The 12,902-nt window shown below is 39.7% G+C and overlaps 1 protein-coding gene across 5 annotated transcripts in view; it reads left to right on the top strand.

Moving 5' to 3' along the window:
• The window catches only part of kirrel3b (kirre like nephrin family adhesion molecule 3b), a 192,868-nt gene that overhangs the window by 140,282 nt on the left and 39,684 nt on the right, over positions 1-12,902 (top strand). For all 5 annotated transcript variants that reach the window (XM_057348185.1, XM_057348183.1, XM_057348186.1 and 2 more), the window contains exons 4-5: positions 858-1,015; positions 11,976-12,126. In XM_057348185.1, coding sequence (XP_057204168.1) covers positions 858-1,015; positions 11,976-12,126 — 309 coding nt within the window. The remainder of the gene's footprint in view (positions 1-857; positions 1,016-11,975; positions 12,127-12,902) is intronic.

Below are 12,902 nucleotides of genomic sequence, written 5' to 3'. Positions count from 1 at the left end.
TCAAGTTTAGCTGCTCGACTCATTTTGAAAGCTAATGTTATAAGCCAACTCTGAACGGCTTTCCCATTATTCAGGCTAATAAAAGACCTCAAAATGTACAATTTTGCACAACCCCTTAACTGTAATTATCGTTCTGTGTGCTGTGACCTCCCCTCGTTGTGTCCTTGTTCTCCCTCTCTCCTCTCTGCCAGCTGCTTACTAACTTTGATTTTCTCTTGCCCCAGATCTGTTCCATAATGAGCGTGCGGGGCGATCAATAATTCACTGGAGTTTGAATAAAACCCAGGATGATCGGGCCTGGGTGTGTGTTAAAGAGAGAGAGAGCAATCAGCACCATTCATGAACCTGTTTTCCGCTGGTCTTAACGCTCCTCGCACAATATCTCCTGCGTGCTCCGAGATTGCCTCGACACCCCCGGCCCGCCCTGCGCCGCTATTACGCCATTACACGTGCATGCTCGGCTTCTCGTTCTGACTCGCAGTGCGACGATGGCTTCTTCACACATACACAAATCACACCTGCTCTCTTTTAAAGCAGATCAAATTAAACCACTCTGCTGTGATCAAATCTCATTCCTCGACGCGCTGTTCGCCTCAGAATGCCATCAGACCTCTGAAAGCCGTTTTCCAGTCGTACAGAGGATATGAAAAGATCGAAATTAAAATGTGCAGGGCCCGACACACTAGTGATTCACTAAGCTTCAGCAGTTGTGCAAGTCTAACACTTTTCCTCAGTGGAGTGATTAGACTTTTTTTAATACTCAACCCCCTGTCTCATTCTTCTTTCTTGGTGGTGAAGACATCTGCCAGGCCTCTGCTCCTAACTGACAAAACAATGTTCTTTCTTTTCCAGTGCAGTTCCACCTGAAGACCCGGTTATCACCGGCGGGCCTGTGGTGAGCCTGAGGGCAGGCGACCCTCTCAATCTGACCTGTCACGCAGACAACGCCAAACCCGCCGCATCCATCATCTGGATTCGAAATGCGGAGGTGCTAAATGGAGCCATGTATTCAAAGGTAAGAGACACTTATGTACTAATGTATTGTCAGAAAAGCATCTTGGATGGTAATGCATATTGTGGCATCAGCAGTATGCGCTGGGAACAAGACACGTGTCATTTTTCAACAGTGTTAAAGGGATAGTTCACCCCAAAATGAAAATTCGGTCATCATTTACTCACCCTCTTGTCATTTCAAACCTGTATGGCTTTATTTCTTGTGCAGAACACAAAATAAGATAGTTTGAAGAATGTCGGTAACCGACACCCATTCACTTGCATTGGTTTCGTGTCCATACAGAAGTGAACGGCACTGTTCAGTGACCAACTTTTTTGAAATGATCTTCTGTTGTATTATGCGAAAGAAAGAAAATGATACAGGTTTGAAATGACAAGAGGGTGAGTAAAATATGACAGAATTTTCATGTTTGGGTGAACTATCGCTTTAATAATGATTCTCTAAAATTGAACACAGTGAGTTTTGGATGATATCGATAAGTTTACTTTCAATCACATATGAAGGTTTTCCTGATGTTCTTATAAAACGGCCACTTGTGGTGAGATCCATCAGTGTCCGCGATTGCTGGCACCATCTGCACTCATTCGCTTTAGCCCTTAGCTCCATTAGATTGGAAGAAAATCCCTGGAAATCCAGCCTCTAACTGGAATGACAGAGACACGTTTGTCCCTCTTACCCTGCAAAATGTGGCAACACAAACAAACAGATGGTATGATAAGGCAAAGCCATATTGTTTTCCCAGAATGCCTTTCCCTCTTATAAAATTGATGTTTGTGCGCGTATTTGTTTGCCTGAATATCTGCACGCTGTGCGAATGCGACGTGTGTGCATCCTTCATATCTAGCCTAAATCCATACTGCCGTAATGTTGTTAATTATCTTTCCACTGCAATCAAAACTCATAATATTTCATCTCAACCCCCCCCCCAGTCTGATGGGGTCAAACCGAGGCGGAAGGCAGCTTCGGCGTAATCCAACCAGCCACATGGATTTCCATATAAATAAAGGGCTATTTCGAGATCCTTTTGGCTAACACTCGCCCTCCCTTCACCTGATCCAATTATTGGCTGTTTTTAAAGAGCAGATAAACACCATTGATTCAGCTGGTGTAACTGAACGCTGTATTGGCCATCAGCGCACTCGCTAGGGGAGGCATCGCTAATCGCAGGATGAGAGCTTGGTTTTTTAGGTTGAAGCAGTGATGGAAAGGAGGGCCCGGGGATTGTGATGGATGGAGATGGTTGAGCTTACTCATATCTCTTTTCATGCTATTAAAAAGCAACACACTCAAATACGACGCAATCTCTCGGTCTGAATAATAGGAATGGGATAAGCACTAACCCTTTTTACAGTACTGCTTCATAATATAGGCAAATGAAGGCCGGTCTGCAGTGTATGTCCTTCTTATGGACTGGATTTTCTGCTGTAGGACATTGAATCACACAACTGTCATTTCTTGAACGTTGAGGTGTATTTGGACTGTGCGGCGACATGAAATATGTGAGAGTTTATTTCCAAAAAGAGATAACTCCGGTTTTTTTATTGTGCATTCCAATTAATATCAATCAAACTGCAGTTGGTTTGTTTTGATTTAAGCCATAATAACAGCTAACTAACACAATAAAACATAATGAAAACATGATTTTTGAAGTCAAAAGAGTTCTCTTTTTGGAAATAAACTCTTTATATATATACACTCACCTAAAGGATTATTAGGAACACCTGTTCAATTTCTCATTAATGCAATTATCTAATCAACCAATCACATGGCAGTTGCTTCAATGCATTTAGGGGTGTGGTCCTGGTCAAGACAATCTCCTGAACTCCAAACTGAATGTCAGAATGGGAAAGAAAGGTGATTTAAGCAATTTTGAGCGTNGGCCCGTCTGGCACCAACAACCATGCCACGCTCAAAATTGCTTAAATCACCTTTCTTTCCCATTCTGACATTCAGTTTGGAGTTCAGGAGATTGTCTTGACCAGGACCACACCCCTAAATGCATTGAAGCAACTGCCATGTGATTGGTTGATTAGATAATTGCATTAATGAGAAATTGAACAGGTGTTCCTAATAATCCTTTAGGTGAGTGTATATATACACATGTATATATATAGTTTTTTTATATCGCTGTTTTCTGTTAAACATGAAAACATTACTGACCTGGTAATGTTTAATGTTCATTTATCTTTAAACAAACTGTTGCATGTAATTTCGTACACTCAAAGGACCCCCTGTGATAAAAATCAAGGTTTTGATGGTGTTTAAATGCTTATGTGGTGTTTTAATGTTTTAAAATAAACCATGTGCAAATTTAACATTTTAAGCCATTGCTGAGTATTCTCTTCATAAAACCGGAGTTTACCAAAGACAATTAAAAAAATGCGGTTTGAAACTACCTCTGATTATGACATCATAACCCTGTAACCAATCACATCAATCTCATTTGACCCCTGTGGATAGACAGTTTGAGGCATAAATATGCAAAGATGGCACATAGATTCAGGCTAAAATGATCGCTGCACTGCTGTGTCACATAGACATATACAGTATATATATATATATAACTAGATGCCGCATTGTCCGCTGGATCGTACGTCAACGCCGCCGCCATATTGGTGAGGGCAAAAGCCGACTACGAAGACATACGAGTGAATGGTGGAGCTGCAGTTATCTGGATAAAAACACAACATCGTTTTCATTTCTCAACTAATTTCAATACTTTTCTATTTACGTGGAGTACAGAAATGTTTTGGCTCCAGCTAAAGATGGTTAGACTTGAAAATGTATTCATTGTCATATGGAACTGTTAAAACTCAGGCTTGTCAAGCAATCGTTTAGGCTTAATAATTGTGTACACATCGCTAATGTGAAATAATTTAAGGTAGATTAAATGCACATGATCAGAACACTTTTATCTTTTTATTGTCTAAAATTACTACAGAAAAAGCCATTTCCACAGTGAAAAACATTCGTTTTTATATAACACGTAAATTAAACTATATTACCTTAGGTGTTTTGTTCGATGATTCAAATAAATCTCAGAAATGTCTGTTTTATTCTCGACTACTGCAACATGGTTATTTATTCTGTTGCTTGTCTTGTCTACAACATATCACTAAACATGGTGCCATCTAGTGGATTCTCCTGAATAACTATGGGATTCCTTTTGTGCCAATAAGAATGAACGCAAACTTTTAAAAAACGAACAAAAATATACAATGAGAAAGAAAAAAAACACTTTGATAATGAAAACAATAAACTCAGTTGCAAGAATGTGACATGATTTCTTAACAATTTTCTAAGTTTCGTTTTTGCAAATAATAGTTTTGAATTCGCTGCTAGATTTTTCATTTGCGCTTTCCGAGTTTTCGTTTACGCTTCTCAATTTTTCGTTCGCCTTTCTGGCACAAAGCTCACGTGTGGGCGGGATTTATGGCCACTTTACTCTCATTGGTTAGTGAGATTTGGATTGACAGCTCCCTGACCAGGAAGTCGAAACTGAAGACAGTGCAGCGGATTAGAGAGCAATCTGCTTGCGGTTTTCTGTATAGTATTGTTTTAGTGTTTGTACTTAAATTACTTTCTTATTTTGTTAGTATATTAGCAGGGTTGCCAACTTTCACGCACTTAAAAGTAGGACACGCTTCCAGGCTCTATCACACCGTAACAACAAGCCAACGTCGAGTAAATACAGGATAGATAACGTTAGCCATATTCACATGCAACTTTACGTTGGTTTAGAGGCCGTCAAGACAGCAGTCTATAATTTATAATTACAATGATATCAGGAAAACGAGATGCCTAGTGAGTTTTGAGGAGATATATAATAAAGTGTTATGCTTCCAGTTCATATTTCTAATTTATAGATTATAATCGTGGTGGCATTTTATGTATTGTTTCTATCTTTAAATGTTTGTTTATAGTTTAAGAAGTCTCTCTTCTGCTTTTCTTTAACCTGTTTTATGTAGGTGTGTAAATACATAATGAAATTGTTGTTTGCAAGAGGCAGACTAAATGAATAAAACATTCTAAAGGCCTCTAATTGTGTCACCTTAGGAATTTGTTTTGTTGTAGCGTTTAAAAAACATAAATGTCATTTGAATGTATTGGTAGTGTTTTATGACGTGTACTTTCTGTGAATGTAAAGAAAGGGGTATAATACTGTACATTCACCACGAGTTTAAAAAGAATGATACAGTACTTGATTTATAAGTGGACTTAATTCTTTAAAAGGAGACTGTTTGCAAGAGCGTCATCTTCATCCTCCTCCTCAGCTGGACACAAGTCACCCTCAGGTACATTTATGTAACCGAGATAATAAAATCGCTAAAGGATTCTCTGTACAGTAACTATGCAGCAATGTTTTCATTTAGCACGTTAATTTCTCACAACCCAATAATCTGTAACATGTCTTTATTGGATGTTATAATGCAAGTTGTTCGTTCCTTTTTAAGAAAATAATCTTACAGTCCATAAAATAATACCTGACAGAAAGTATAAAGCACACAATGAACGAGCTAAGTAAAGACAGAATTGCTACTGTACAGGAATACAACTTTTAGCGTTTTTCTTTATTATCTGAATTACATTCATTTACCTGAGGGTGAGGAGGACGATGATGAGGAAGAGGACGCTTGGATCCACACCGCGCATGATTTACCAACTTCAAATACCAATTACTAATATACTAACTAAATAAGAAAGTAGTTTTAAGTACAAACAATAAAGATAACAGCATGCAGATCGTTCTCTAAGATTCGTTGCACTGTACCGTCTTCAGTATCGACTTCCTTGTCAGGGAGCTGTCAATCAAAACTCACTAGCCAATCAGCGTAAAGCGGCCATAAATCCTGCCTACACGTGATATTTGTGCCAGAAAGGCGAACGAAAAATTGAGAACGTAAACGAAAACTCGGAAAGCGCAAATGAAAAATCTAGCAGCGAATTCAAAACTAGTATTTGCAAAAACGAAATTTAGAAAATTGTAAAGAAATCATGTCACATTCTTGCAACTGAGTTTATTGTTTTCATTATCAAAGTGTTTATTTTCTTTCTCATTGTATATTTTTGTTCGTTTTTTAAAAGTTTGCGTTCATTCTTATTGGCACAAAAGGAATCCCATAATATGGGATTAAGGAATCCCATAAATAACAGGCACAAATAATGGATTTCACATTTCCTTATGACAACCATTGATTTTAAAGTAGCTATAATCGAGACATGATGCAACTAGAGACATGGTAAAGTTGTACTCTATATGTATATCGTAAACCATTGAAATATGAAATGTAAACATGATTGTGCTTTTAATGCCGAAAAAGCGCAGCTCTCCCATTGGGTTCAGTGGGCTTTTAGTGCACTGTTGCCCAATATGGCGGCGCCATTGAGCAAAGCAACCGATGCGGCATCTAGTTATATACTGTATATACGTATATATATATATATATATATATATATATATATATGTCTATGCTATGTCAGCTCTCAGTTTCAGTTTTAACAGCATCTGGAACTGCCGAATGCGATTGAGTGGAGGTGGGGCACATTTGCATATTCATCAGAATCAGAATCAGAAAGAGCTTTATTGCCAAGTGTGCTAGACACACAATGAATTTGTCTTAGTGACAGAAGCTTCCAGTGCACATACAGGTTAAAAAAGTGACAAGGCACAGGTAACAAAACGTAAAAAATAAATATGTGAGGGACAATACACATTTGACAAAAAGGACAATATTAGACAAAAGGACAATAGACAGTATATTGGATGTACAGATGTGCTATATACAAATTATACTGTGTTATATACAAGTTATGCAGGAGAATGTGGATAGCTGAATATTATATCAACAACATATGTATAATAAATATGAGTATATAGTTGTGTATTGCACGTGTTTTTATTGCACAGTAGAACATTTAACTGTTCATGAGGTAGATGGCCTGAGGGAAGAAACTTTTCCTATGTCTGACTGTTTTGGTGCTCAGTGCTCTGTAGCGCCGACCAGACGGCAGCAGTTCAAAGAGATAGTGTGCAGGGTTGTGAGTTCTTTTACTCGCTATGGATGAGTACAGTACTTGTAGATTGGGGAGGGTTGTGCCAGTGATTCGCTCAGCAGTACGGACTACCCGTTGTAGTCTTTGGAGGTCAGTTTTTGCAGCTGAGCCGAACCAGACAGTTATGGAAGTGCAGAGGACGGATTCAATGACAGCTGAATGGTATCTGAGATTAGGTATCTGCGTATACCTAATGAAGCTGAGGTGTAGAGTTACATTCAAGCTTTTTAAGGGGTGATTCACATTTCGCGCCAAAAACCGAGCATAAAAGTCATATGTCAAATGACCCGCAGTGCGCGCGCGGCACTCTGAAAGTTAAACTATTTTCAACTCGATGCGGAGCGTGTCTACATTTAAAGTAACGAACTTGCGCGCGCATAAGAAGCTAAATGTGAATTGCCCCTAAGGCAGGAAAAATTATTTTCAAAGGAAAGAGCGTTTAAATATGTAATTTTGATTGTCAAAGATTTGTTTTAAGGGATAAAATTATCGAGCACAGGGGAACTTTAAATCTTTAAACCTGCTTCTGACTGAATTTTTTAACAGTGCACACACAAACACCTTGTTGTGTCATGCGTTCACAGCACATTTTGTACATGGAAGCACCACAAAACCACATTTTTCTTCTTTATTTTCTCTCCCTGCTCCAAAATCCCTCAAAGCGTCCTCCTTTCCTCCCTCACACGTCTCTCAAATTTAATTTCACCCCCAAGACTTCCTAGATTTCTGTATAATTAGTGGAGGCTTTTAAATAGTAATGCCCACCATGAGAGAATATTACAATATTTAAGACCGAGTTCTAATTAACTTTAGTATCAAACTGTATGCGTCAAATTGTTTCGCATTGCTGAGGCAGGGAGCACGCAGAGCGGCTCAGCAGACACGCGAGCACGTCACATTTCTCGGCCAAATTTAGCTTCTCCTGTTAATGCAGGAAACATCAGCGTGCCTCGCCTCCTCCACTTCTCTACTCCCCACCCTCCTCTTAATTAACCTTCTCGCGGTTTTGCCACTGAAATTAAAAGTGGGAGAGGAGAGAAGCAGAGAGGCTTTTAATTAATTGCGCCGTAAAATGGTGGAAATTAATCAGAACTGGAGGTGCAGGATTAAATTAGTTAATCAAAGAATGCCTTTTCACCCCGGGAACAGAAGCAGAGCTGTACGATATTTTTGAGCAAGATGGAAAAACAAAGCGGCAAACACTTATCTCTCTTAACGTGAAATTAATATCTGGTAATAGGCGGCGAAACGCTTGGATGTGGCGGCGCTCAATTACCGCGGTCGATTTGAAACACCTCACGCCGACGGGCCGTGTTTGGAAACTCGGCGAGGGACTTCACAGCCTCATGCTAATATTGCCTGAATTATTTGCATTAGCGTGTCTCCAGGTCTAATCACAAAATCACCGGCGCTTTTTTCCACGGATGTCGACGTTAATTTCAACCAATTTTTATCCGCACACTTCAAAAGATGTTGACTGACATTCGCTAACCTAAATTGATGGAGTAATTGAAGTTAGGTGCTTTCAGATCTGATTTTGACATTTGACAAGACACAGGCCTATCTAACATACACATACAGCTGAAGAATTGTGCCCGGAAACAGACACGGTTTTGACATTTCTAATTCCGTCCCAGGACTCACTTCAAAGCTGCGTTCTCCTTCGCTCCCCGTTTCCACCGCTGACATCCTCCAGGCTGCACCACCAGAAATTATCTATTTGTAATTTCGAGCTATTTTAGGCCAGGCCCTGGTTAAGTGTTGAGTCCTGGGCTGTTTCAGGCCCCATTCAAGATTAATGACTTCAGACAGGCCCTGAGCAATGAGAGAAACAATCCGGACTGTGTCAGGCGGGGTATTACATTGACACATCCTGTGGCTGACAGCTTGTGTCTCTCAGCTGCTGAGATGAGCACACGCTCCGAGCAGCATCAGCCGTCACGCTCACCGCTCACCACACTGACAAACACAATATAGGTGTATGTTCGGTTAAAGCCTTTTAGTGTCATCCCAATAAATTCAGTCTTGTTGTGAATTTGGGGAGGGGGTTTGCTTGATTGTTCACATAGTGATTAATTCATTCATTCCTATAAATTTTTTCACTATTTTTTTATGTGAACACATACACATATTTATGTAGCAAACTCTCTAGTCTACAAGATCCAGCACTTAAAATTCTTTTGAAAATATGTTTAGTGTGTGTTTTCTGACCTTTCAGTGACTTTAAACATTTTACAAATATTTTTACTAACCATGCATGAACATAATTTTCTCAGAAATGCAACCATGTACACGTTGCTTGCATGTTATCGTAGCAAAGTTTGTAATGAACATGCAGTAAAATGCGACTTTAGTTACTAATATATTGATAAATAACTGAAAAAAAGCCCAAATGACATGTCAAAACTTCTGAGGGACTCCGAAACACCCTCAGACCCCATATAGCAGTGGTTCTCAACAGGGGGACCGGGGCCTACAAGGGGGCCACAGCAGACTTTCAAGGGGGCCTCAAGATGACCAATATTTTAAAATTAGACTACATTAGCATTGAAATACATGAAAAAACAAGATTTTTCTAATTATTTTTTTAGTCAATAAATGTTTTTCCAGTTAATATTAAGCTCTAAAATATTTTATCGGGTAGAAATCTTGAGGTTTTGTGATTGGGGGGGGGGGGGGCTTTTGAATATTGTTGAATACAATGAGGGACCTTGCAGTCAAATAGGTGTGGAACCCCTGCCATATGGCTTAATAGGGGAGAGACACTGCCTCAGTATTTTATGTCTTTTTCCCAGTGAAAAGATTTTTATAGCATTTTATTAATTTACAAGAGAAACACATTTGCATAATGTATGAAGAATTAAATTACAAATCAAATTTATTTTTCTCCTCCACTGGCAGATGGTTTATTTTTGTCTTCTTTTATTTCTCTTTTATGCACAGACCTTCATTTTTGTTTGCCACTGGAGTAAGAAAAAATCACATATTCTCTTATCACGTTTTACTTCCCATGTAAATTCATCATTAGATTTTTTAATTAGAGCTGAATTTCCGACCACGGTTTCCTTGGTTTCAAATGGACCACAAAGCAACGGCCAATGAGTGCCTGCAGTTTAATTAACGTTACCGAGAGCGTGACGTGCTATGCATTAAGGATTATTCGCCTCCTCTAAAGCCTCTTTTCAATGCCCTGTTGTAAGACGGGTAAAAAGCCTCTGGCTTTACTGGAACTGTTTTTCTTCACCATGGCCTCTCCGGCACCGTAATAATACATTCTCTGAGTGTTTGAAATACATGCCTCTCCTCTCATTTTCCTTCCTCATTCCTCTCGTTCTTACTCCGCCGCTATTCATTCCCTGCTCTTTCTCTCAAAGATGGTGAGTGTGAGGTTTCATTACAATATTTCAAATCGGTGGCAAAAGGGAAAAAAATGAGTCGGTAATTACTACTATTAGTGAACTCCTGTCACTGGCCCGTGCAATGACACGACTAACCATTAGCATGTAACTATTATGGCTCAAAAGTACATTATTCTTCTAGATTCTTTGGTAGTGCTGATGACATTAATACATGGTCTTACAGAGACACAGATGGGGTCTCGACTCGCCTCCCACGCGAGCCAACGCTTCTGGCATTAAAAAGGCCACGGGAGCTGCTGTGGGGGCTTGGGGACATTTTGTTGGAACAGATAAAAGCAAGAAATTCTCTTGTATAAATAAAAGATTATTCTACAGAACTATTTGGTTACGCGGGAAAGGCATGATGTACATCTCAAAAGCAAAGCGTATAAATAAGTTTTATTGTTGTGACTACATTTTCTTCTGGAAATTCATAACATCATTACTTTAGCACAGGTCGGACCTGTAAACCTGTCAGAAAATACTGATAGTATACAGTGAGGGAGTGAGAAAGCGATAGAGAGAGAGTCAGCTGCTAAGTTTGTTTTACTTACAATGCTTTCAGACGCTGCCTTTGAGGGCACATGCCCATTTACACAGTAGGCAGCATGCCAGCTTACTACCTTTTGGGTAAGACACATAATGCAGTGAAAAGTGAGAGTTGAAAATTGAGAGAGTGAAATGAAAAATCTAAAATGTATTGTCTATCTCTCCTATAAACAACAATCCAGCATCGGTGCATCCCAGAACAGCCAATTTATTCTGGATGGTGACTGTTGTTTTCTCCTTGTTGGTTATCTCTCCGACTCATTATGAGGCGTCCCCGTGTGACAGAGCGCAGATTCTCTCAAGCGTTTCCAGATGGCACTGAGCTGTATGGCGGACGGGCGAGGCCCGGCACATACTACGACCACTGGAAGAGTGTGACATGCTACGTGCCATAGCGTTACTCTCCAGCTGCACAAAGGAGCCCAAAACATGTGTTTTTTTCCCCCGAAAACAATCGGTCCGTGTGCAGAAAGCCCATCAGCAGAGAGCCGACTGTTTGTTTCCATTTCCCTGTGGGCAGCTGGGAAAAAGTGCCATGTTGAATCATGGCCCCGGGGTTAATTTTAAATAATGGTGTTTTGTGTTATCCCTAGTGCCGGTAGGTTTGGTTTGAACAACAAAGAAACTACAACTAAAGTACTTTTGTTCCAGGTAAAAAATGTACACCTCTATTATTGAATACTATATGCAAAGCTGATATCTACAGTGACCAAAAGTGTACAATATTTGTCATTAAAGGGCTAGTTCACCCAAATATGAAAATTCTGTCATCATTTACTCACCCTCGTGTCATTTCAAACCTCTTTGACTTTCTTTCTTCCGCAGAACATAAAAGAGTATTGAAGAAAGTTGGTAACTGGCACCCATTCACATTATTGGTTTTGTGACCATACAAGAGAAGTGAATGGGTGCCGGCACGCATATTTTATTCAATTTAGTCTATTTTGCTCTCCCCGTAGACTCTTCTTCGAGACGGGAGGAGAGAGAGCACGGTCAGCACCCTCTACATTTCAGCCTCCAACATAGAGTCCGGTCAGAAGATCATCTGCCGAGCCTCCAACAAGGCAGTTCCCAACGGCAAAGAGACCAGTGTCACTATCGACATCCAGCGTGAGTGATGCCACACATTTACATTCTTCTCTCATTTTAATTTGAATGATGCAAGAAGCCACCTCATTATTTCCTAAAGGAATGCAGTGCTTTCCTCCGAATTAAAACCCTAAATACATAGCGATCCTCAAAGACCACTTAGATGTTTAATATTGATGGTGAAACCCTAATTATCTGCTGGATTCTCATAATTCATTTAGATTTGCTCTTTCTGGGAGTGACATTAGGGTGAGCCGTGATTTGCGTCGCAAAAATGACAGCAATTTGCAAATCCTCTTGTGATTAATTACATTTTCTGCTATTGTTCACATAAAAAACAAGAACTATGACGTTGGCTCATTGTTTCCTACCAAAACTGAAATTGTAAACTCAGCACAGTGAGATTAAATGAAGCTTAAATGATTTGAAGAACGAAGACCACAGGCAAAACAAAAACACAAATACGCATAAGCGGACTCACGTTCCAGATCCAGGAGTGCTGTTCCCAATAATCAATGTATATTTCACACATTTTTTATCGAAATGCAACACCTTGCTCTTCTTCTGAACAATCTTTACTTTCCTGAATCCCACCTATGTTGTTCCCAGAAGAAACCTCCAGTAGAGGTTGCAGAGAACATGATCCAGATCTTTATTTGCACCGCTGAAACCCCCATCAATAAGGTTAACTATGATTAATAAAGTAGAACATGTTATTTAGAGACCCATTACTGGCGACAGCTCCATTGTGCAACTTTATGCATTACATAAGTGTTTGAAGTGCAGAAGGGAGTCGG

This window comes from Triplophysa rosa, linkage group LG12, assembly GCF_024868665.1.
Source record: "Triplophysa rosa linkage group LG12, Trosa_1v2, whole genome shotgun sequence".
Lineage (NCBI taxonomy): Eukaryota > Metazoa > Chordata > Actinopteri > Cypriniformes > Nemacheilidae > Triplophysa > Triplophysa rosa.
The sequence above is the reverse complement of the archived record's forward strand: the minus strand, read 5'-3'. Positions and strand labels throughout refer to the sequence as shown.